Here is a 27,410-nt window from a genome sequence, read left to right on the forward strand (position 1 = left end):
AAAGATTAAACTACTGCTAAGTGTTTGGAAGGGCTTATCCTTGTAGTCAAGAATGTTGTCTGTGGCATAACACAAGATGCAGATCTATACATACAGTATTTGTATGACTATATTGACATGGAAACACTAAGCATTGAAGGTAAAAAACATTCAAAGGGTCAAATTAATTTGTGAAGTTTTACCTCAATGATAGTCCATTGTTAAGACTATTCCAATGCATAGTAAATGTAAGGAATAGGATGTTGAAGTCTTTAATTAGTTGCTCAATCTATAACGATATACACATTTAGTAAGTTGAGTCCTAACTTGGACCTTCTAGTCTGTGATTGTTGGGTATCTTCCAAATTGGCCAGACTGCTAAGCCTACTGAGGCATAAAATAGCAGAAGATTAAATTAACAATTTGTTTTCTATGATATTTGGCTGAAATAAAATTGCCTCCAAACATTATGGTTTAAGGACTGGAAATTTTATTTAAATAGAATGATTACAGAAAGAAATCTCCTTTAAGGATGGCAAAGAGAACAACCTTTCACTGGCTTGTCACTCTGAAGATCAGGCTTATGCAACCTGTTTATTTTTAATTCTGTTATTTAAACTGACACCTTGTAAACTTAATGTGCTAACACAAAAGACAAACTGTTTTAAACCATGCCCTACAAAGGATGTTGGGGAGATATTGTTGTAATAGGGAAATTGTATATTCCAAGGGACATTTGAATCACAATACAATGTGTTGATATACTGTAGTCTTAGCTTATTTCACACATGGAAAGAAAGACAAGTTTATGAATCACCAACAACAGCTGATGTTTAACCCACAATCCCTTTCCTGTGTGTTCAGGAGGAGCATTCCCTCAGGATTTCTCCATCCTTATGACTATCAAGCCCAAGGCGGGAACACAGTCCTTCCTGTTGTCCGTATACAACGAGCAGGGCATCCAGCAGCTGGGTGTGGAGGTGGGCCGCTCTCCGATTTTCCTGTATGAAGATCAGCATGGGAAGCCCGGTCCTGAGGATTACCCCCTTTTCCGTGCCATCAACCTTGCAGATGGAAAGCAAGTTGACTCTTATACATATATTCTTAATCTATGTACAGTTTTTGTTGTCTGTCATACAAGTTTTTTGTTTGTTTGATAACAAGAACACCTTTTTTAAGATGTAGCACAGTTTCAATCAAATGGCTCTTAATGTGGTTGCATTGGTTTTGCAGTTTGCTCATGGATTTGTATTTCATTGTCTGGTTTAGTTCTTTCACACTTTTCTTTTTTTTTTGGTACTCACTGAGTGTGTTTACATTCACGATCATACACCATTTATGCCGATAACATGTGTGGTCATGTGAATGCCTTAAACGGCTTTCTTTTATCGGGGCAAGGTCATAAACGGTTTAAGCACATTGGCACAACTATATATTTTAACCATTTGCCAATTATTAAGTTGACTTTACTTCTAATAATTTGAAGTACTTGTTACTTACACCAACTATTTGATATCTTGGTGGAGCTGACACACGATCTTATGTAGAAATTTAGATCTGTTTAATAAAGAATATCTTTTTATATTATTTTCAACAATATTGAAAATGATGGACAGCTGTACTTAAAAATGCAAGTTTAGTGAAATTAGTAATCAATTATATTTTTGATTATCAATTATATTTAGTTTCCCGAACTAATTACATGGAGTTCATGGAATTTATAATACAACTTTAATTAAGTTACAATTACAACTAATTTGCTTGAAGTTGAGTAAACTCAAAAATGCTTTGCAGCTGGTTGCTTTACTTTTTGAAAGTTTTTTTTTTTGGGCCCATGTGCACAAAACTAGGTCCATAAAGAAATTAACTAAACTGGCCTGCACAAATACCAGACATGAACCCCATTGAACACAGTGAGCCAGCCCCCTTCAAAAAACATGTCGGGTTACTTAACTCTAACCCCTGTTCCCTGAAAAAGCGGAACGAGATGCTGCGCTGATTTAGCGCTTTGGGAACGTCTTTAGGAGTGAATATGTGTGCAACACATCAATGAAATTGACTAGAATTTATAGCCTCTGCCGATGACATCATCAGGATGGCCAGAAAGGAACCTTAGGCAGGTAGTCAGGATGAGGGTGCAAAATTGCTTTAGCCATTCCTGGGGCAAAATCTAAGCAGGATGGCAAGACAGACAGAGCCTGCAAATCCCCAAATCTTTTTAAAGAAGTAATTGCCATAAGAAAAACCATCTTGAGAGTCAGACGTTTATCAGACACTGACTCTAGAGGTTCATAAGGGGTCTCAACCAGACCCTCATCCCCTGCGCCTGAGACAGAAGATTCCTCCTGTCCGGAATCGCCCAAGGCTAGCCTTCGAGGAGAGACACTATCTCCGAGAACCATACCCTGTTCGGCCAACACGGCGCTATCAGAAGGAGTCATGAAATGGTCTCATGTGCAAAAGGCCCAAAGGAATCACCAAGGATGCAGCTGCCATGAGACCTAGTATTCGTTGGTACTGATGAACAGTGCAAACTTGGCCTAGCCTGACTTTGCTCAGGGTGTTCTGAATGGTCTCAATTCGAACGGGAGACAATTGTGTCCGCATCATGATCGAATTCCATATGATCCCAAGATACGTAGTTTTCTGAGTGGGAGAGAGAACGCTTTTCTTGACGTTGAGTCTCAAACCAAGAGAAAACAGATGAGCTAAGATGATATCCCTGTGCTGTAATGCCAGTTCTTGTGACTGTGCTAGTATCAGCCAGTCGTCTATATAATTCAGAATGTGGATGCCCTGGAGTCGCAAAGGAGCCAGTGCTGCATCCATGCATTTTGTGATTGTACGGGGGGATAAGGCTAGGCCGAATGGAAGAACCCGATATTGGAAAGCTTCGTCCCCGAAAGCGAACCTCAGGAACTTCCTGTGTTGTGGCAGAATTTCTATATGGAAATATGCATCCATGAGATCGATCGTGACCAACCAGTTGTGATGTTGGATTTGAGACACAACCGTCTTGACAGTTAGCATCTTGAAATTGAGCTCCTTGACTGAGCACATACACTATATACTGGGTGTAGTTTTTGGGTGTCCATTTACTTTTGGCCATATAGTGTGGTAAAAACAATATATCATGCTAATCACACTCACTCCTCATCTCTACCTAACAGGTGGCATCGTGTGGCTATTAGCATTGAAAAGAAGACCGTCACAATGATTGTGGACTGTAAGAAGAAGGTCTCAAAACCACTCAGCAGAAGTGACCATGCGGTCATTAACACTGATGGCATCGCTGTTTTCGGAACCAGAATCCTGGACGAGGAAGTTTTTGAGGTAAGCAAAGTTGTTTTACTATAACCTTGTAGATACTCTCTGCTGAAAAGACCACTTTAGGCCATTATGAATTTTGATGCTGGTCCAGGCTGGTGTTTTCATGGTTTATGCTAGTAAGTGCCTGTTTGGTGCTGGTCTAGTTGGAGGACCAGCATAGCTGTGCTGTTCAACTGGCAGAAAATGCTGGTCAGACACCTTGGTCTTTCTGGTGAAGCTAGCTGACCAAGGTAATCTTGCTAATTATGCTATAAAGTGGCCTGGTGGAGACACCAGCACACCAGTATCTCATGCCAGACACCAGCGCCAAAGCCACATGCTGGTGACATGCAATGCTGGTCTTTGCAACAGGGCAGTCAATCCCAGTCATGATATTCTTTTCTCATGAACAGCTGTAAGCTGCATGTTTCTTTGAAAGTTACTCTGCATCATTGACAAGCACTGACAGGATATAATGTGGAGCAATCTAGCGTTTACCAGCCTATTAGAGCGAGGATAGGAACTCTGCAGCTATTAGTGCTCACTGTAATTTGGCCTTAAAGGATACTTACACTGTTCAAGTGTGCATCAAGTCGGTATGACTGAAGCTATGCAGAAAATTGCACACTGATTTGATTTACTGCCCAGTCAGATGATGTTTGTCAAGAGCTGAAGCCTTTCGTTGCCCTTACAAATAATAGGCCATGTCAGTGGATGTAATTGGCCCATAAATCACTAATAGATGCTGAATACTTGTCAACCTTTCCAAATAAAATATCACTTCATCCAATATATTTAAAATGAATGCACACTGATTTAAATTATGCATTATGATTGGTATCTAAAATGTATTAAGGATAACTGTTGAGACCATTGTGAATGGCTTATGCACATAGGTTTTGCAGGTTGTGGTTGTTTTTCATTAAATAAACAGTATAGAGAAAACTTCCACATGATTATACAACTCAGTGGAATGAATCGGTTACCTAACGTAACCTCGGTTCTCTCTAGATGAGGGAACGAGTATTGCGTAAGCTAGCTTACGCTACGGGAAAGATTCATCTTTTCTGAGATATTGAAGCCAAAAAATTATCCTTAATTTTGTATCATTTGTCAACGCAGTGCAGCAACTGCAGACCTTGAGCGGGCTAGCTAGCGAGCTCATTGGTTGCTCTCGCGGCAACTGCTGCAGCCTATAGACGAACTTGAAGCGAACTCGCGTCCAATGAGAGGCGTCTCTGCGCTACTGCATCAAAGCCCGCCAAAATGGGCGTGGCTAGAGTGCATATAAGCGTAGTTCGTGAGGCTGGAACCCTGGTTTTCATTGAATGAAGCGAAAGTCGCCGTAGGCGCTGAAGCACGGCCGGTTACGCAATACTCGTTCCCTCATCTAGAGAGAACCGAGGTTACGTTAGGTAACCGATTCGTTCTCTTCACGAGGTTCTCTCGTATTACGTAAGCTAGCTTACGCTCACGGGAACCCATTGTCAACGCCATGCGCGCCAAGCATCCACTGCATGAGCCCCGGGGTGGGGGACCCGGGGAGCCCTTATGAGTGGGGAAATAATATTTGGCCGGCAAGAGTGCAGGCCAGTGTGTGTGTAATACATAAGCACATAGTGGGAAGGGAACGACAGAGCGGCGGTGCCGGTCTGTGTGGAATGAGTCCCATCAGTGCAGCTCACCAGGGGAGCTGTAGCGTATTAAACCGCTAGTAGTTTTGCCTGCAGGGTGGGCACTTCCAGATTGTAAAATCTGACAAAGGTGGAGGGGGGAGCCCAGCCCGCTGCCACACATATGTCGTGAATGGAAATCCCGCCGGACCATGCCCACGATGAGGCCATGCCTCTTGTGGAGTGAGCCCTAATGCCCAACGGGCATGGCAGGTCTTTTGACGCGTATGCGGCAGCAATAGCGTCCACTGTCCATCTAGACAGTGTCTGTTTCGAGGCGGCGAGACCTTTGGTGCGCCCTCCGAACGAAACAAAAAGCTGCTCAGAGCGTCTGAAAGAGGCGGAGCGCGCAGTATACAATCTCAGTGCTCTGACTGGGCAAAGGAGATTGGCGTTGCGTTTGCTATCGGATGCTGGCAGCGCCGATAGGGAAATGACCTGTGCTCTGAAAGGAGTACCGATCACCTTGGGAACATAGCCGTGTCTAGGCTTTAAAATGACCTTGGAGTCACTTGGTCCAAACTCCATACACGCAGTGCTGACAGACAGCGCGTGAAGGTCTCCCACACGTTTGACTGATGACAGGGCAGTCAGAAAAACGGTTTTGAGTGAAAGGTATTCCAAATCCACAGATTGAAGCGGTTCGAAAGGGGGGGCTTTCATAGTTTCGAGAACTATAGAAAGATCCCAGATAGGAACCGATGGGGGGCGCGGGGGGTTCATCCTTCTAGCTCCCTTGAGGAAGCGGATGACCAGCTTGTTTTTTCCCAGTGACTGGCCGTGCAGGGGTTCGGCGAACGCCACGACGGCCGCCACATACACTTTGAGCGTGGATAGGGATCTGCCCTTATCCAGCAGCTCTTGTAAAAACACGAGAAGCGACGACACCCCACATGTCCGTGGGTCCAGGTCTCTGTCGGTGCACCATTTTGAAAACACAGACCGTTTTGACGCATAGAGTCTTCTCGTGGAAGGGGCTCTAGCGTGTATGATGGTGTTTATTACCCCTTCTGGCAGAGCGATGGGTAGTCATTGATCACCCATGCGTGCAGCGCCCAGCACTCTGGGTGGGGATGCCAGATCGTGCCGCGAGCTTGAGAGAGGAGATCTGCTCTCACTGGGATGGGCCACAGCGCTGTCAGTGACAGCTGCGTAAGCTCCGGGAACCATGTCTGATTCTCCCAACGCGGGGCTATGAGGAGCACCGAGTGACGCGTTTCCCTGATCCTCTGCATTACCTGTGGCAATAGCGAGACGGGAGGGAAGGCGTAAAGCTGGCGGTTGGGCCAGTCCTGGGCCAGCGGCGTCCTCGCTTCGAGAAAAATATTGGGCAGTGAGAGTTCTCTTCTGGCGCTAAAGAGGTCTATCTCTGCTCTGCTGAATATCGCCATAACTTCTGGACTGTTTGAGCGTGCAGGGACCATTTCCCTGGAGGAATATTGTCTCTGGACAGTCTGTCTGGGCCGTCGTTCAGGTGGCCTGGCACGTCGCGTCGCCCTCAGCGGCGCAGGTGGCACTGGGACCAACTCAGTATGCGTTTAGGTCAGATGGAAGAGGTTCCTGGATCTGACACTGCCCTGACGGTTTAGGTAGGATACCACAGATCTGTTGTCCGAGCGGACCAGGACGTGGTGACCCTGAATGACCGGGAGAAAGCGCTGCGCGTGCTCGACCGCTATCATTTCCAGACAATTTATTTGAAGGAGCTTTTCCTGAACTAACCATAGGCCAAAAACCGGAGAGCCCTCGCAGACCGCGCCCCAACCCGTGTTGGACGCGTCTGTCGAGATGACTATTCGGCGAGATACAGCTCCCATCGTCACTCCCCGCTGATACCATTCGGCCACTGTCCAGGGCTGCAGAGCTGAAATACAGGTCTGAGTCACCTTGATCGGCTGGCGGCCTGTGACCCAAGCCCGGCGAGACGCACGGGTGTTTAGCCAATGCTGAAGCGGGCGCATGCGCAGTAAACCCAGCTGAAGTACTGCTGCGGCTGAGGCCATGTAACCTAGCACTCTCTGAAATTTTTTCAGAGGCGTGAGGCTGTTCATCTGAAAGGACGCGGCTAGTCAGCTGAACACGCGCGCGCTGTGTAGATAAGCGAGCCGTCATTGCCACGGAGTCTAGTTCTATTCCAAGGAAGGAAATTGCCTGACTGGGCTGTAGTGAGCTCTTGGTCCAATTGACTGCAAGACCCAAACTGTTCAGATGGCTGAGGAGAACTGTTCTGTGAGACAGAAGCTCCGTATGTGACTGTGCCATAATCAGCCAGTCGTCCAAATAGTTCAGAATTCGCATGCCCTGACTCCGCGAGGAGTGCGAGCACCGCATCCATGCACTTCGTGAAAGTACGAGGTGCTAAAGACAGGCTGAGCGGAAGGACGGTGTATTGATAAACCTGGCCGTCGGCGAATCTCAAGAATGGCCTGTGGCGGGATTTATCTGAATCTGAAAGTAGGCATCTTTCAGATCGAGAGAGATAAACCAGTCCCCTGGTGCGTATCGCGAGGAGTTTCCTGATTGTAAGCATTTTGAACGGTCTTTTTGCAAGCACCTTGTTCAAACCCTTGAGATCTAATATTGGTCTGAGGTCGCCGTCTTTCTTGGGAACAAGAAAATAACGGCTGTAAAACCCCGACTCACTCAGCGAAGGAGGCACTTTCTCTATGACCCTTTTGCACAGAAGGTTTGCTATTTCTGAACGAAGCATGCAGGCTGCTTCCGTGTTCACAATAGTTTCGAGCCACGCTCTGAAGCGGGGAGGGCGGCGATCGAACTGTAGCATATAGCCCTGTTTTATTGTGCTTAACACCCATTTGGATATCCCTGGGATAGCTTCTCACGCTTTGAAGCGTAACGCTAGAGGGTGAATGGCCAAATCACCCTGATTGCTGCACACAGCAGCTGAACAGAATGTGTGGCGGCTTACTGTGCTTATGCATGACTGCTTCGCAGACAGCAGGGACAGGCTGTTCTGTGAGTGACTTCCCGATTGAGGTGAATGGGGAAAGAGTCACATCTGTTAAGTGATCGCGTGAGCATAGTCACGGGCACGGGACTTACATACAGAGAAGTGTTTGCTGGCCGTGTGACAGAGCGGGCAGAGAATGGAGCGCGACGTATTACGTGGCGCGTTTATTGACTCTAACACTCGAGCGGGCTGTGTCCGCTTTATGTGAGTGGGCTCTGATCGGGACACGGGAAGTGTAATGCTTGTGTGTAGAGGTGAACACTGGATTGTGGGCACATTTTCTACACATAAGGCTGGTCGTGTGACAGAGCGGCCAGAGAAGGAGCGTCGCGACGGATTAGGTGGGCGTTTATTGACTCTAACACTCGAGCGGGCTGTGTCCGCTTTATGTGACTGGGCTCTGATAGGAACACGGGAAGTGTAATGCTTGTGTGTAGGGGTGAACACTGGATTGTGGGCACATTTTCTACACATAAGGCATGTTTGCTCTTTATAAGATTTCTTTGGGTCGCCGTGAAAACGGCGTTTGAGTGCAGGCAAGCGGGCAGTATCACCGGCTTGTTGGCTGCTGAATCCACCACTGTAGTAGCCTGAGAGAGGGGGACTGACAGGGGGCGAAGCTTTGACGGTGGTCCGGCCGCAGCGGGACTGAGCCGTCATTTTTTCAACAAGGCTAGGAGGACTTCGGTTGCTCAGGTTTCAGCGCAACCTTAGACCGAGGCCCGCGGGGGGGCGGCACTCTGCGGTGGCTGTCTGAGCGTGATCGAGGGCGGCCGCCCTGTCGACGCTGAGAAGTCTGACTTTGTTGAGCTGGGCGCTGTGAAGAGGCTCGTGCAGGAGGCTGGTCACGTGGGCGGCCTGCAGAGGAGCTAGCGCGATGCGGCAGGAAGAGGTTCATGGCTTGGGTGGCTTTCTGGACTTCTGAAAAGCGGTCAACAATGCCACTCACCGCGGAGCCGAAGAGACCGGTCGGAGAGAGCGGTGCGTTGAGGAACGTGGAGCGCTCTGCTTATCCCATGTCAGCTAGCGTTAGCCACAGGTGTCTCTCGGTCACAGTCAGCGAGGCCATGCACTTCCCTAGAGCTTGGGCTGCAGCTTTGGTGTCGCTGAAGGCGCAGGTCCGTCGCGCTTCTTAGATCTGTAACAGCCTCTGGGTGCCTGCCTTTCTCATCCCACTCCGAAGAAGGTCCGCTTGGAGGATCTGTAAGACGGCCATAGAGTGCAGAGCAGATGCGGCTTGGCCGGCGGCGGAATAAGCGCGCCAACATAGGTGGAAGTCGCTCTGCAGGCCTTAGACGGGAGCACTGGCTTAGACCGCCATCTCGCGGAGGGCGGGCAAAGGTGTGCTGCTACCAAATCCTCGACCGGGGGATGGAGGAGTAGCCCTTCTCGGTGGCGCCATCCACCGAGCGAGAGGGGTGGAGACGTGGGAACGGATCCTGGCCGAGAAAGGCGTTCCACGACTTTGCAAGCTCAGTGTGGAGTTCCGGCAGGAAGGGGCGGCCCGGCCGCGGGTGTTGCGCAGCGGCGGCTCTGAAGGAAGCAGCCGTCGAGTCTGTTGGGAGCCTGCTCAGGGGCGGTGACCACTTCGAGCCCGAGGCGGTCGGCGGCCTGTGTGAGGAGGCGTGTTAGTTCCCCTTCGACTCGGCGCGGGTCCTGCTGGATTCCTGGGCGAGGAGGAGGCGTGGGAGCCTGACCACTCCTCGCTGTCCGAAGCCATGATGGAACAGCCCTTATCCTCCGCCTCGTCCTCAGAGATGGCCGCTGGGCGGCAACTGCGCGGCGTCCGGGGCGGGGAGGGTGAGAGCGATGCTCGAGGAGAGGCTCTGGCGAGGCAGTCGCTTCTATCACTGGTTCTGGCAGCCTTTGGGGCGGCGCTTTTCCTGCGCTGGCGAGCGGAAGGCGGCGCGGCTTCGGTTCTGAGCACTTGAGTCGAGCCCGCAGGGTCGACATCGAAGCTCCTCGCAGAGGTTGCATCCGCCTTCAGCGAGGGCGAGCTCTGCATGCCCCAGTCCCAGGCAGAGAGCGCAGATGATGTGGCGGTCTCCGGCGCTGAGAGGGGCGCGGCATGAAGCGCAAGTGGTGCGAGGCATCTTAAAAAAGACGCTCGTTACTCTTTTGTGAAGTTCGTTAAGAACTAGCTTGCTCTAAAACAGGATACGTCGCCGGATGGCGTAGCTCGCAGGATGGCTGAAGGTGGCGGAGACGGCCGGCTTCTTCGATCGCTGTCCAAGCTTGCTAGATGCCCCTCGAACGGCGACGCGGCTTCCAGTTCAGAGATGCGAAGAGCTTCGCTGAAGAGATGACAATCAGGGTTCCAGCCTACGAACTACGCTTATATGCACTCTAGCCACGCCCATTTTGGCGGGCTTTGATGCAGTAGCGCCGGACGCCTCTCATTGGACGCGAGTTCGCCCAAGTTCGTCTATAGGCTGCAGCAGTTGCCGCAGAGCAACCAATGAGCTCGCTAGCTAGCCCGCTCAAGGTCTGCAGTTGCTGCACTGCGTTGACAAATGATACAAATTAAGGATAATTTTTTTGGCTTCAATAGCTAGCTTACGCAATACGAGAGAACCTCTCGTAAGAGAACTACAGTACAGCATCCTAGCACAGCGGTTTTCAACTGATGGGTCGCAGGTCTGTTCTGATAGGGTTGTGGACAGCATGTGAATAAACAATGCTAAATGTGAACAATTAAATCAACCAAACATATCATTGAACTGTACATGCATAGGAATATTATTGCAGAGTAAAAAGGCTTATCAGTTTTAAAATGGAGCAGAAAATGGTTCCAATATACATTGTTGTTGACATCAAAGACTGTAAGTCCAATCAAACTTTACAGTATTTTGCCATAAATTTGCTGTCACCTGGTAAAATGGCTAATTCTAATGATTTATTTAATATATAATGCTAATAATATTTAGCCCAGTATTTGTTCCATATGTTAAGCTGGTATATCACACCTCTGCTGTGGGTTACGGATTTACAATTATTTATAAATTGTTTTGTCAGTTTTCTTGTTCAGCCTACACTGTAAAAAGTGGTAACCTGCAATTGTTACCTTAATGTAGTCAGGTTGATTCAGACATGCTCAAAGGAATATTCTGGATTCAAAAGTTAAGCTCAATTGATAGCATTTGTGACAATGTTGATTACCACAAACAATTATTTCAACTCGCCCCTCCAAAAATCGAGGTTGACACTTACAAAAGAGGTTAATGGGGGAAATATTTGGAGGTTTTAAAGACAGAAATTTGAAACTTATAATTTTATAAAAGCACTTACATTAATTATTCTGTACAACTTGTGTATTATTTGAGCCGTAAAGTTGTTTAAATCATCCCTTGTCATTTTAGGGTTTGTTGACATTACATCAAGGCAACAAAGTTGTAAATTGGCTATAACTTTACACAGAAAAGTTTAATAAGCGATTTTATCACACTAAAATCATGTTAACACGCATATTGTTTATGTCTTGCGTCTATACTTTTGAAATTTTGTATTTTGGCATTTATGGATTGGCCCCATTCACTTCCATTGTAAGTGCCACACTGGAACCCAGATTTGAGGATTTTTTTAAGAAAAGTAGGGGCAAGTCAAAATAAATTTTTGGGTAATCAACATTAAACCACAAATGCTGTCATTGATTGAACTTAACTTGTATTGAACCCAGTTGTAGCAGGAAATGTTAGGCACAAACGAGGCATGACACAGATAAGGTTCACTTTTACCCCCAGAGGGATATTTTATTGGTTGAAGTGTGGCAGAGGAGAAGTGTGCAACCGCCTTCTTCCCTTGTGCAGCGTGATGATGAGAGGATGCCGTTAGCGGAGAGGTGAAACTCGCTTCTCGTCCGAGTCTTTGAGTGAGACGAACGCCAGCGGGATGAAAACTGCTTCCTCTTAGTTGCTGCCAACTTCTCATCCAACTGTTTCTTTAGCTGGCCTTTATCCCTGTGTCTCCCTCATTGATTAATAGGCATCAGGGGCCGGTTGCACCAGCTATATGTAAGTTACAACATAGCTTAGTTGTGGGTTAAATGGGCAATAACTCACAATATATGCACTACAAATTATTTCAGCGTTGCGGCATTACATTTAGATAGGACGTAACACTACGTATAAACTAAATATTTATGGAAGCCTCCAACCATGAGAAACAGATGGAATAAAAAAGCGGATTCACTTAATGACGTCAATGAGCTCTTGTTTTGGTTGACAGCTTCAGTCCTTTCAACATATTTGATGATGTTGGCATTTGCACTCGTTTACATTTATGGGAGAAAACATTATGCTAAAAGCTTACCTCTTCAGCATGATTCAACCAATCTAACAGTGCAATTTCCTGTGTACTCCGCCTGGTGTCAAGTTTCAACATATATGAAATATATAAAATATTAAAATGAATTAATGTCTATTTTTCCAGCCTGTTGTATTAGTATTTATTTATGTATTGTCCCTTATTCATTTTAGATACATTTATTGAATATTGTTATTTAGCCTACATAAGCTAAATATATCATTAATTAAATATTGTTTTATTTTGTATCCTATTTCAATGGGAATATGATTTATTACAGCTAACAGTTACGTTCACAAACAAGGTTTGAACATCAACCATAACTAGATCAAATTGAAGCTTAAGGCTTTTTAACACTTCTGTGTACAAATTTGAAGGCTGCTTATTGGATAAATACAGGTAAACGTCATATTATGTGACTACGCATTACTGGACGGAGAGCTTACAACCTACTAGTTAAGTCTTGCCTTAAGAACAGATGGTGCAACCAAATTAAGCACTGACTTAGTTACAAGCTAAGCAGTAGTTACTAAGCCCTTAGTGTGAACTTTACGAATTACAATTTGCAATATTGGCTTTTAATTCACACTTTTTCTGTGGCTTATGGATTTACAAAATTGTCAATTTCCCTGTTCTGCCTGCATTGTAAAAAGTTTATTTCTGATCTAAACCTTACAAAATTTGTTGGTGTAACCTAATGTTGTCAGGTTGATTAAGACATGCTCAAAGAAATAATCCGATTCAGTACAAGTTAAGCTCAATCGACAGAACTTGTGGCATAATGTTGATTACCACAAATAATAATTTCAACTAGTCCCTCCTTTACTTGACAAAAAGAAAAAAAATCAAGGTTACAGTGAGGCTTAGAACAGAGGTGAAAGGGGCCAATTTTTGTAGGGTTTATAGGCACAAATGTGAAGCTCATAATTTGATAAAAGCACTTACATTAATTCTGTTAAAACTCATGTATTATTTGAGCTGTGAAGTTAAGTCATCATTTTTACAGTCATTTTAGGATTTGTTGACATTACATCGTCAAGGCAACAACGTTGTAAAATTGGCTATAACTTTACACAGAAAAGGTTAGTAAGTGATTTTATAACACTAAAATCATGTCATTTCATGTCTACACTTTTGAAATTGAGTATTTTAACATTTACAGAGAGGCGCCCGTTCTTTTCCGTTGCAAGTGCTTTTTTTTGGTGTCTGGCAAATGAGGGGCAAGACAAATTACATTTTTGTGGTAATCAGTGTTATGCCACAAATGCTGTTGACCTTAAACTGGAATATTACTTTTTTCAGTTAATATTTTTTCAGTGTATGAATTCTTGTAGTGTATATTTGCCGATATTCCACTTGATGTCCAATACAAAATCTGGGTCCTGAAGCAAAACCTGTTGAGAGCCACTGACCTAAGATACTAAGCAAAGTCTAATAAAGCTTAAAGTATTCCATTCACAAGCTTATCTTTGTGGCACCTAGCAAGGCAGCATTCTCATGCAATGTTGCATTCTCAACTATAGACAATATCTGCCGTTTTTCTTTGATGTTAGCTGGAGGAATGTTGTCTAATAAGAACAGTATGCTAAAGTTTAGCCTCCAGGTTAGAGATGTCATAGAGCACAGGAATCTTTTAAGATTTTCATCCCATTTCTTCCCATTCCTTGCTTGTCCCAGTGTTAGTGAGGAGGTTGTGATGAGCCTGCAGAATATATAGCCTGAGAGGTAAATCGTATCGGTTACCTAACGTAACCTCGGTTCTCTCTAGATGAGGGAACGAGTATTTCATTATCTCAGAAAAGATGAATCTTTCCCGTAGCGTAAGCTAGCTTACGCAATACGAGAGAACCTCTCGTAAGAGAACTGCCATACTTAATGTGCTCATTTTCAGCACTCACTTAGCACTTCTTCCACCCTCTGCATGATTGCCTGCAATGTTGGGCACTTTTCAAAATATTGTTGCTCATCGATAAACACAGCTGTTTTAATTAAGAGAGTTGTTTTTTTATATTTTATATGATTATGATGAAGCGCTGGCCTGTCAAAAGCTTTGGTAATAGGTTTTAGCGATGTGAAATAAACATCTAATGCTTTTTGTTATTCTGGATGATTTACTGATGGGCAAGGATGATTTGAAAGTTTATGTTTGTTTCTGGCAGGTTACTGGACAACATTTTTATGTTCTATATCATGCTAAAGTAGAGGGATCATGAAATAAGTTTTCTTTGTTTCTAGACTGCCAAAAGAAATAATTTAGTTTACAAAGCGTGTCTTTGAGTATCATTTTGCCTTTCCTTTAGCTAACTATATTTCCATGTGGTAACTCAAGTTATGATTGTGCTTTAGCTATTTCCTATTGAGATCCTACTCAGCTTTAATTGCCTCTCGTCTGTTGAATATAATTATAATTTTAACTAATGAAAAATTAGTGGTGGTGGCGTAGTGCCTAAAGCACAGGGCTGGTAATCAGAAGGTCACAGGTTCTAACCCCATGGCCACCACCATTGTGTCCTTGAGCAAGGCACTTAACTCCAGGTTGTTCCGGGGGGGTTGTCCCTGTAATAAGTGCACTGTAAGTCGCTTTGGATAAAAGCGTCTGCCAAATGCATAAATGTAAATGTAAAAATGAAAAAAAATCAGGATGGGGATTAATTGTTTGTAAAGATGAATTATGAATGTTAATAGTAAAGGCATTCCGTGATAGTAAACAATAAAATGGCAACAAACAAGTTAATGCACAGAGGCAGAACTAACATACAGTATATTGTGGGATGTACTGTCGTAACCTCCGTTCCCTGATGGAGGGAACGAGACGTTGTGACGATGTAGTGACACTAGGGGTCGCTCTTGCGAGAACGTAAGCCGTATTGGCAATTTATATACGCTATCTTCGCTGTGGACCAAGACATGGTTGCCCCGGATCAATGGCAATAGCCTCCGCAGGGCGAACAGTACAGCCAGCAACTCGAGGCAGTTGATGTGCGGTCCTTTCCAAGCGGCTACATGCCCATTGCACACTGCGCCCCAGCCTAACTTGGAGGCATCTGTCGTGACCATGACATGCCTGGACACTTGCTGTAGGGGGACTCCTGCCCGCAGAAATGCAAGGTCTGTCCATGGGCTGAACAAGTGGCGGCAGACCGGCGTGATAGCCACGAAATGTGTGCCGGGTCTGGCGCCTGGCGAACTGAATCACGTAGCCGAGTCGGCTGGTCCAGGCCAGCCACCGCGATGGGCTGGAAAGTGTTAGCCACACGTTTAAGCTCCGGGCGAGGGGCACTAAGGGAACAATCGCTTCTGACATACCTGGGGGTGGCGCCTAGTGGCAGGGGAGCAGGAAACACCATGTCGAGGAGCCGACAAAGGTGTGATGATGAAAAATAGGCATTGATGTCATATTGAAAAGGCAGTCATATGCAGATGTATTTGGTCCTTGTGACATCACAATTCCACAAATTCCAAATATGCCGATTTGTAGCTTGATTTAAATAAATGCTCTTTTTCTATTAAGGGGGACGTTTTCGGTTTTGAAACTTACAGTATGTTTTTATAGTACAATGACCACTTATACTATGTCAAAAGATCAAGGAAACTTTGATTTCTCATGTGATGACCCCTTTAAAACCATATCTTCAGAAGCAATATGATAGGTGTGGGTGAGAAACAGAACAATATTTAAGTCCTTTTATACTCCATATCTCCACTTTCACTTGCAGATGTAAAAGTGAAAGTGGAGATTTAGGGTAAAAAAAGGACTTAAATATTGATCTGTTTCTCACCCACAACTATCATATCCCTTCTGAAGACATAGATTTAACCACTAAAGTCATATGGATTACTTTCATTTTTCCTTTATGTGATTTTTGGTGCTACAAATGTCTGGCCACTCTTTTTCATTTTGTAAAGATCTACAGAACTGAAATATTTTCTAAAAATATTTTTTTGGGTTCTGCTAAAGGAAGTCATACACATCTGGTATGGCATGAGGGTAAGTAAATGATGAGAAGTTTAATTTTTGGGTGAAATGTCCGTTTAATGTACAGAGTAGATTATAAGTAAGAAAGTTTGCCATTAATGTCACCTAAAAGTGTAACAATGTGGCTCTCTGCTACTATCAAAACATTGCTCAGTTTTTTTTGAGCGGCCCATCCAGACCGACACAGCAGCACTGGCTCAACCAATGGTTTGAATTTGGGAGGGGACTATCTGTCTTTACAACAAATGGAAGGCGAGGGTAGTTTTCTGGAAATGGTTTGAAAACCGTGATTATTTTGGCAAAGCTGTTTGGCAATGCTAGTGTTGCAGAAATTACACAGTTCAGCTTTAAGTGGGAGGCATGTCTTCCACTCTTGTCCAAGAAAGTAGTCAGGTTTAGCCAGCTCATCTGATTTGTACTGTGAGATACAGTGATCTGGAACAGATCAAGATCAAGGTATCACTGGCGAGAAGTCCACCATGTTATAATGATTCCAAATTAGTGCTCCTTCGAGGACATGTTCTAGACATTGTGTGGATTGAAAAATCGAATAGCATTTTCGTTTTCGTTAGATTAAGTGCAGAACACGATGTTCAGATCTGAATGGGGTTTTTCACTCTGTTTTGAGATTTGTTGAAATTGCGATCATCTATTTGATTATCAATGTCTTTTATGTCACAGTATAACAGTTGGTGAAGTTTTTATTCAATGATTAGTCCTTGGCATCCTACATAATATCAAATCAGAAGTCAGAAACAGCCTGAAACACTAAAGTTCTACTTTTGCACAGCCGTTGAAATGAGCTGGCTTAAAAAGCTGCTGTTTAATGGTGAAAGAAAACATCCTGCGTCGGTGTGGTTTATCTTGTTGTTTTAGTTTGTTTAACAGCTTCAACACAACATCAACACCATTAGAGCTCTTTTTTTTTTTTACTTTTTTTTTCATTTGGTAAATGCAAATCACATTGGGAGAATAGCTTCAAGCTGAAGTGTGCAATTTGGATGTCACTAGTGACACCAAACGAATTTGAAATTTTTTTTAATATTTTCAAACTGGTTTCCCAAACACTCACACCATCTGCAATTAGTCAGTTAAATAAATAGCCCTGCCCCAAACTAACACCATTGGTTGAGCCAGTGTTGCTGTGCCGAGCTGCATACCTAATGTTTCAGCATCTGTGTTCCTTGCCTTTGCAGATAGCATTAGCAGGTGTGAACATAGAACTTGCGACTGAGGGGAAAATATGATCAGTGTGTGCTATATCTTGGCAGAAGTTCTGCAGATGCAGATATTTTTTAACAAAGTGCAACTTTAAATAATCTTTTTCACACTTCTTTCTCTCTCTTTCTCTCTCATTTGCTATAAGAACTTAACATGAACGTGTTACCTGTCATTGTTCAATAAATGTTCAGTTATCTTTAAATAAGGAAGGTCTAGCCTTGGAAAGATCATATGGTTTGATTCATAGTAGCACTGTCTGGTTGCGTGCGTATGCAGTGGCAGTTTGCTAGTAAGGTCTTCTGAAGAGATGTTCTGGTTTTTATGTCGGAGTTCACTTTATTGGCTTTCTTTATTCCCGATTCTAACCCTGCTGAAAAGTCCACATTAGACCTGTATGAATTTCCATGCCGGTCTAAGCTGGTTTATATTGGTTTGGTGCTAATCTAGCTGGTGGATCAGCATAGCCATAGTGTTCACCAGCAAAAACTTATTTCTGATTAGGCTGGTTGATCAAGCAAGTCTTTTCAACTGCAAAAATGTTGAAAAATTGATTATATTTTTAAAGGTTCAAATTACTGAAACTTCAAGGGAACATTTTAGGTCATATTGGTTCAGCTGACAAAAATGGTGATAGATCCCCCTCGTTTTGCTGATTGCAGACATCTTGTAGACCCACTAGACCAACTGTTTATCCAATAGACTATCGTTTCTCATATAATGTTACACTGTAACACACTTGGCCATTAATGTCTTTGTTTTCTTTTATCTCTCTCTGGATCCTCCTCTTCCCTTGGCTGGCCTCCACTTCTGTCTCACTGCTGAGAAAAAATATTTGACTGTTTAACAGCTCCTAGTAGAGTGATATGGTAACATTAGATGCCTGCTTCAGGCCTCTGTAGCGACTGCTGTTTGGAAGATTGCTGTGGAATGGGGCAAGTACGTTGGGGGGTGGGGTATACTAAACCTTAAACCATCATTTGAAGTTTTCTTAGTGCAGTGAATGAAAGTGAGAGGGGGAGAAGAATTATTATTTAAAGTCGGCATAAAATAAAAATTCACCCTATCTGTTTTCTAAATGCATGTTATTGATCATACTGTGAATGATTCATCCATGTATATTTTATTTTTATCTATTTTTTGACCTCGTAATCTTTAATCAAAATTTCATAATTCGATCGTCCAGTGAAACAACAGACTTCTCTCTGGTAAAGTCTGCAGGACTTCGCCAACTATTTAGTCAGCTTAAACCCTGCCCCTTTATTATAAATACCACAACCACGTGTAGAGCTGAACAAATGACGAAGTTTTCCTTCAAAACTGTTGATCCTTAACCCAAATTTCCTTGGTTATGAAAAGGAATAATTATGACTTCATGGTTGTGATCGAGATGTGTCACGCCTGAATTGCTGAGGTGATCACTAATGTATACAACACTTTGGATGCCATTGGAGTTTATGTATATTTTTGAATGCAGTTATCTTGGGATGCACAGCACCAGTAAGTGTTTTTTTTTTCTTTATATTTAGTGTATTGTGATTCAAAACGTTAAAATATGGTTATCTTTTACTCACTCGTTTTTCAACGGCTACTGACTCTTCATAAGCAAAGACCGCGATGTGCGTTTATGTTGTCATTTTGATCATAAATGAGAAGCGCAGTGGTAGGGAAGTGTGTGTCTGCTGTAAACTCGCATTCACATCTGCCTTCCTTCCACTATGCGACGCCCATATTTTCACAATCCAATCAACAACCCAAAACATTTTCTTGTTTGATAAGCTGTTTCACTCAGAAATACGTCACAACACGGAAGTAAAGTCAGTCTCAACTTCCGTTTCATGGTTTAAAATGTGCATGGAATCTGTGTACCCTTGCTGAAAAATAAGCTTTTTCTCAGATCTGACCACAGACAGCCTGCATTTGATGAAAATGTGAATTAAGGTCTGGAGTGCATTACACACTGTATGTTTTCTGCTTTTAACAGACAGTTGCTGTTTGTGTAATTTTCAAAGAATGTGCACTTTCCATTTTATTATTCCTCTCTGAAACTCTTTCTAAACCCCCTGATGTTTATCTAGGTTATAGTGTCAGGGGAATATCGACTGACTCAAGGCCTAGAAAATATGATGGACGGTATTGTGTGTATGTGTGCTTGCGTGCGTGCGCGCGTGCGTGTGTTTGTGACTTTTAAAAGAATGCAAAAAAACCTCTTAATTGACAAATTAAATCCATAGGCAACTTTTTCAATATCAAGATTTTAGGTTAACATTTATATGAATGTATAAGTCAGATGAGTCGAGTAAGTAAGAATGTATAAATCACCATTTCTTGTAATATTTACACCATTTGTAAACTAACTTTTAAAATATAAATATTTAGGAGTGTTGATTTAATGTGTTAATTCAGTGCAATTAATTCTATAAAATGTACACAATTAACCATGTCCCTGGACCATAATAAGAAATATTCCATCAGAGCAATTCAAGCATGAAGTACCAACTGTTTTCTCCAGGGGACCATAAGTGAAACTCGAGCTGTAAAAGGCAACTCTCAGCTTATACAAAGAACAAACCAAACTACCAACAGCAGACAGCACAAGATGAGAACACTACGTTCTTGCTTTCAAACACAGCTTGATGGAGCGCAAAGAAGTTTCAAATTAAGTTCAGTAATATGGAAATAAACAATATATTGGTTTCTAAACTTTGATGTAAAGCATCTTATCAATGCTTTACCTGTCTGCAACAATAATGTAATGCAATTTAATGATCTGAATTATTATTTTGTATATATATATATAATAAAAATTATTATTCATATTTTTCATTATTTCAATGTAACCATTTTTTTTATTATTTTATCATTATATATTGAATTATTGTTATTTGAGGGGCTTTTTCAAATATTTAGCAAATATGAGCAAATATTTATACATCCGATTAATCTGATTAATTTATCAGCATACATTGTAATCATTTGATTAAAAATTGTAATTGATTGACAGCCTTACAAATATTTAATATATTCTCTCAATTATGCACTGATCACTGCCTACATCATCTTGCTCTTAGGATGGACTACACAGCGAATAAACTGCTATCAACCGCAATCTAATTGAACAGCGAGTAACACTTCTCTGACCACTGCTTACATAACTTTTTGTAAAATGGAAGACAATAAATTACTGCTAACTAAAGCCTTTTTCAGTAAAATAACAAAGGACACTCTATCTTCATGCACTTCCGCAGTCAATTTGGGATGGACTTAAAAGACACTTAATCATTAATCTGACAGTTCAATCAGAATCCTTTAGATTTAAACATTGCCCACAAACATCAACTTAGTTTACTCAATTAGTAGCCTATATGACTTGTATTACACATAGCTAAATTATATTAATTCCATTTGTGACGTATAGCCAGATAAGGGAGAGAGGGAACTGGTTTCCCTCGCTGAGCCTTGTTTCTCCAATGTTTTTTTTTTCTTTTTTTTCTTTTTTTTTCTTCTCATTTTGGTTCCCTGCCATAGTTGCCTTTGGCTTGCTCACTGGGGCCCTAAATATAATAATCTTTAAGGCATTTTTGTCAATTTGGTTTTCCAATGAAAATGCTCAGTGAGGACTGTAAGACACATAAGACATTACATCGTACATTTTTGAAAAGCTGCTTTGAAACGATGTGTATTGTGAAAAGCGCTTTACAAATAAAAATGTCAAGAAAAACTTGACTTGCTGTTCTAATTAGCTTTAGATGGAGTATAGCAAGTCATACTGCAAGATCATTCTGTGTATTTCAGCCCCTGTACACACAAATTTGGATACACCTACTCATTCTTTATTCCTATATATCACATTTTGGAATAAACTCAAAACTGTTTAAACTAAACAAATGTAAGGATGGGTATTGAGTAGTCACCCAAAAAGATAAACAAATAAAAACTTATCTTATATTTTGTCTTCTTCAAAGTAGTCACCCTTTTTCTTCATAAGGTGCTGCTTTTTCCTTCACTCTCTGTTCCAACTCATTCATTTAATAAAAAATAAACATAAATTTGCTCTTGATGTTTTATAAGGTAATTCTATGTAGGCACATTTTATATTTGTCTACAAAACTAATTTCAAGCCTTTAGATCATGAGAAACATATTTCTAGTTATGTTAAAGAGCTCCTATTGTGTTTTTTTCAAATATTACCTTTCATGGAGTGTGTTATAGCTGTTTGTGGATGTAAAAAGTCTGCAAAGTTTCAAAAATTAAAGTGCACAACAGTGGTTATTGTTATTGACTCCCAAAAGAAAGAACCGAAGAACCGAGACCTGAAACGAGTTGTTAGTAATTCCAGACTTACTTCCTGTACTAACCTATGTAATTTGGCAACAAAAAACCCACCTCTGTTCTGTATACGTGTACAGCCAGTGCACTCTGTTAGCCTGTTAGCTGTTAGCCTCTGCTAACCGGCTAACTCGTGTTATTGTCAAACTACATATAAACATACCATTGAGAAACGTCCTTTTCTCGTTGTGCTTGTGATGGTGGTTTGGGTTGATCTTCACTATCAGACTCGGGCTCAAAATGATGTTTTAGACGGAGCTGAAACTCAGATATGGTAGTGGGCATTTCCTTTCCGACACACGCTGTAAGCGGCAGACCAATCACAACAGATTGGGACATCTGACCAATCAGAGCAGTGTAGGCTCTCTGAAAGGAGGAGTTTAGAATGAATGCTTTAGAACGGATCATTGAACGAGTCGTTTTTGACACTGGGAAAAAAAATTATTATTAGCAAATTAAAGTTTTTTTTACCTTGGATGCATGTAAGTCTATTGTATGAGACCTTTAAACAAAATTAGGCATGTTTAAAAACCATAAGAGCACTTTAAAAGGTTTGACTGGTAATGTACACATTTATTTTGACAGTAGTCATGTTTACGTTCAAGTTACAAATGTATTTTTTGTGCAACATCAGAATATAGGGGTTTGGGGTTTAGAGCGTGAAGACAAAACACTGACGAACCTCATGTGTGCTAGCGTTAAGTGGCAGTTACCTTTTGTCTGGGCAAAAGCATGTCAGACAGTTCTGGAAGGCAATAGTTGCCAATCATTTTGATGACATGCTTTGTGCCTGTCATTTCAGGATAGCCAAAGCAACATTTCAGATGCTATGTAATTAAATTGATGATATTCTCTGAGCAAATTATGTACTGTATTCACAAGGCTTGTTGAGGCAAAGTCACAAATGTACTTTTTTGATGCACATCCACAGTGCCACAGAGCACTTTATTAGGAACACTTGTATACCTACTTATTCATGCAATTGTCTAATCAGCCAATCGTGTAGCAGCAGTGCATTGCATAAAATCATGCAGATATGGGTCAGGAGCTTCAGTTAATCTTCACATCAACCATCAAAATGGGGAAAAATGTGATCACAGTTATTTCGACCATGGCATGATTGTTGGTGTCAGACGGGCTGGTTTGAGTATTTCTGTAACTGCTGATCTCTTGGGATTTTCACACACAACAGTGTCTAGAATGGTGCCTGTGGCAGGGTGGAGGGCGGGGCCGGGTCGTGATTCTACACACCCGGTCCCTTATCAGGCTAATTAAGCCTCCGAGAGGGATATAGGCCGACTGAGCAGGATAGTGCGGGAGAGAGAGAGATCATTTACGGACATGTCCGTCATGTGTGTGTTTTGTTTTTGTTTAAGTTAATCATTAAAATATGATTTATATTGTCAAGCTGCTTCTCGCCTCCTCTCCATTGACTGCTTTACAGTGCCAAAAACAAATAAGATCCAGTGAGTGGCAGTTCTGTCGACAGAAACACCTTGTTGATGAGCGAGGTCAACGGAGAATGGCCAGACTTGTTCGAGCTGACAAAGTCTATGGTAACTCAGATAAATGCACTGTACAATTGTAGTGAGCAGAATAGCATCTCAGAATGCACAACACGTCGAACATTGAGGGCTGATGGTCTACATCAGCAGAAGACCACATCAGGCAATTTATTTGGACCATAGAGGTCCAATGAGTTCCATGTGTGTATTCTTATATAAATTCTATAGGAATATTTAATCATACATGTATTTCCATCTTAGTTTATGCGCATCACTTCTTATCGAATAAAAGACGTATCCACCTCAAGTGAGCGTATATGTTTTATACACATTTTGAAGATTTTATTTGCATCCTGGTGTTTCCCATACAGCCTTTTTTTATGTGAAAACCCAAATTTTGCATTAAAATATTTTGTTGGAAACCTTGCTAGTTTTATTAAAACTAATAGAATTATCCACTTTTCAGTGTCAAAAAACCCAATTAACCCTAAAGTTCCCTCATCTAACCTACTGCCTGTTCTGGCAGAAAGGTCACATGGCAGGTCTAGGCGGCTGCCAAGAATACCTGCCGTTCTTCAGGTTATAATTAAAGAGTGCTGACAGATGTAATCATATGCACTGAGGTGACCTTTGGTCTGGTTCAGTCTCAGTGAACACATAATGATCTGAAATGTCTTCTCTGGGGTTGACCTCTGACTATTGCAGCACAGAGTGCCTCACCCTAAACAGCAGAATGGGGCATTAACACTAAAGTCGATGATACTGGCTGTATAACTATGTTTCTCTATACTGTTTTTGTTGTGCAGTAAAATTCACTTTTACGACTTGTTCTGTGAACACACTAATGGAACAGTACTTGGGTGGATTTTTATTTTATTCAGTAGTAACTCTTTTAATTTTCCATTCAAGTTTTGCTTTATTAGTGCACAATATTTCCTTTCTTTAAAAAGGAAAAACTTTAAAAACTTGATAACTTTGCCTTCAAAAAATTAGACACCCTGCCATCTTTAGTAGATCCATCCATAATTTCCAAAAAAAAGGATAGTAAAATAAATAAGTAAAAACTTAGGGGAAAACACTTCCCATATCTTTTTGCTGATGTCAAAGGATGTGTTTATTCAAACTATGGTATTTTGCAGCAAATTCGTCCTGGAAAACCATGAATAATACTACAAAAGTAAAATAAAATACAAACCAGACTGCATAAAATATGGGTTGCAGTTCAGAACCGCTGGAATACAGTCATGATCAAATGTTTGTTAACGCACTGAAATTCCATCATCCTGATACAGTATTAAGCCTGCTGCTAATTTCTTAATTAAACTAGTTAATGAGATTAGCCTTTTGTAGTTTGTTTTGTTTCTCTGCTACTGAATCAACAGATCCAGGGTCAGTTTCTACCCTCTGTTCTGTACTTGACATTACAAGATCTTCAGTCTTGGTTTTGCAAGACTTTTCCTTTTCTTCATCCACTGTGTCCTCATTTTCTGATACTGCAGCACCTTTCACATCTTTGATATCGCTGTACAGAAAACATCAGTATCTTACCTCAGAGATGAAAGCATTACAACAGATGAAATTCAAAGAACATATCTAGCTCCAGTTTAAATTTTCAAGACCTTCATTTTGTATAAGCTCGGTTTTTAGTCCAGTCAGGTCACACTCAAAAATAAAGTCTTGTGTTGGTCATTATGTTGAAGTGATCTGTCCTAAGTTGGAATTGTTTTTAGATAAAAATGCTTAAAGGGAAAATTCACCCCAAAATAAAAATTCTCTCATCATTTACACCTATCCTTTCACTTCAGAAGATATAGACTTAACCACTGGATTTTTATAAATTACTTTTATGCTGCTTTTATATGCTTTGTGGACCTTCACATTTCTGTCCACCATTCAGAGCTGAAATATTCTTCTAAAAATCTTTGTTGGTATGCTTTGTTGAAAAATAAAGTCATACGCATCTGGGATGGCATGAGGGTGAGTAAAAGATGAGAGAATTTTCATTTTTGGGTGAACTATCCCTTTAAAGGCCTGCAGCACATTTGGCATGTTAGTTCATTGTTATCATTAACACAGCAGGATACAAAAATGCAATTGGTTGCAATCATTATTACATGAACAATATATAGGTAAAGCTTCCTAAAATGTGCATAGTTTTTAAGGGTATTATAAACACGCTTGGCAGTTTTAGCCTGGATTTTCTTCAATCCCTGCCAGTTCTTATTGTTCTTTATATACTAAGCCTAAAAAACCCTATAGACCATGAACATAATGCATTTAGAGGTGTTGTGGCAAATAGTGATATGGAAAATAAAATTAAAACAAGTAGCTGGTTAGGGTTTTGATACTGATCTGTTGCTAGAAGGTTTAAAATCTTGTTCAATATTAATTATCCAGAATCTGAAATTTGGTCACTCTGCTGTAAAAGTAGTTTTCCTCCTTGAAATGAATATGTCTTTTAGTACTGAGCATTCCTTGTAAGATAGGGCATCCCAATGGATACCAGAGTGTTCAAAGTAGATGTATCTCCCTCTGTTTCCACTGATGTTCAATGGTATATTATCTGGGTTCTCAGTGGAGAGGAAGATGTTCTAAATGCTTAGAACAATAACTGCCATCCATTGATAGAAAGTCAATGGATGGGACTCGGTAGGAATGAGAACTTTAAAAAAGGCAGGTAAGTTTGACCAGGGATGGATGCCAGTAGCGGGCCAGCACATTTTTTAACATGGGTTTGTCTGAACATTGTTTGAATGGGGTTACTAGAGTTGTTCACACAGTCAGTGTTAGGAATTGACAACCATATTTACAGTAGGTGTGACTCTCAATTTGTCCTGTACACACAACAGGAGAGAGGAGTGAGTATAATATTGCTTGCATGGACAGACAAACTTTATGTAACTTTATTAAGACACACTGCAAGAAAAGAGCTGTATCCGGACCAGTAGACTCCTGTATAAACCGCTGAATTTCAGACGTATTCAGAAATCTACTGGCCCGGAGCCTCAAATTCCACATCGGATGTATAGTGACTGACGATTCCTTCGGTGTTAAGGCCATTTGATGCCAAGGTAAGTAATCCCCTTAAATTGTCTTGATAAAATGGTCTCCCCTATTGGTCATTTTTCTCAAACTGTATTGGCTGCCTTTAAATTTTACCTACTCTTAAATCTTGACAACCATTGGGTCACTGCATACACTGGCTTTCATTTTATTAGTTACAATTTATTTAGCACTTCACAAAATCTTGACAGCTATTTGGCCACTTCATGCATTGGCATGAATTAGCTTATTGACACAACATAGATGCTGAGATAATAATTGGGTCAAAAGATCTTTATTTAAAAAGGAAAAATCTGTCACTTATAGAAGCCTTTATTTTGGTCACACATTATACATACATTTTTGCATATATACAGTGAAATGTGTTTGTTTTTTCACATATCCCAGCTAAACTGGGGTCAGAGTGCAGGGTCATGCGTAATATGGCACTCCTGGAGCAGATAGGCTCAAGGGTCTTGCTCAAGGGCCCAACAGTGGCATCTTGGTGGTGCTAGGGCTTGAACCCCCGACCTTCTGGTCAGTAACACAGAGCCTCAACCACTGAGCCACCACTGCCCAAAACTTGTCATCACATGACAGTGATTAGTTCCGAGTAGTGTGGGTCTGCATCATGTCTCTTCTGTAGCTCCTGGAACCTATTCTCTCAAAGCTGATGGTTTTACAACCCACACAGGACTCCCATAGACAACACCATCTTCATCGTCAGACATCATGTCCACGGAATACACAACACTCCGCTGTCTGTCTCTGTTGACCTGGTCTCCAGTAACTGCAAAACACAACAGTCATTTAACCATTCACTTAAAACAACCACTTAAAGAATTACTAACAACATATGCATTAAAAACGATACATCAAATGTATAACAGATTTTAAACTTACATTTCTCTCTCTTTCCCACAATCTTGATTGAGTCTCTCAGCTCTGCCAGGAAAAAATATTATCCATAGTCTAATTATAAGTCTTGTAGAATGCTTAAAAGACATAAAATATTGTTAGTAACAGAAGACTGAATAGGTAAATCAACATACAAATGGATATTAAAAGACTGCAACAAAAGTTTGAATGTTACCTTTTATAATCTC

The 27,410-nt window shown here is 41.8% G+C and overlaps 1 protein-coding gene across 1 annotated transcript in view; it reads left to right on the forward strand.

Annotated features, from left to right (window-relative positions):
* The window catches only part of LOC127649150 (collagen alpha-1(XI) chain-like), a 121,596-nt gene that overhangs the window by 13,519 nt on the left and 80,667 nt on the right, over positions 1 to 27,410 (forward strand). Inside the window, exons 3-4 of the mRNA XM_052134117.1 lie at positions 844 to 1,057; positions 3,150 to 3,312. Of these exons, the coding sequence (XP_051990077.1) occupies positions 844 to 1,057; positions 3,150 to 3,312 (377 nt within the window). The remainder of the gene's footprint in view (positions 1 to 843; positions 1,058 to 3,149; positions 3,313 to 27,410) is intronic.

Source organism: Xyrauchen texanus, chromosome 9 (assembly GCF_025860055.1).
Source record: "Xyrauchen texanus isolate HMW12.3.18 chromosome 9, RBS_HiC_50CHRs, whole genome shotgun sequence".
Lineage (NCBI taxonomy): Eukaryota > Metazoa > Chordata > Actinopteri > Cypriniformes > Catostomidae > Xyrauchen > Xyrauchen texanus.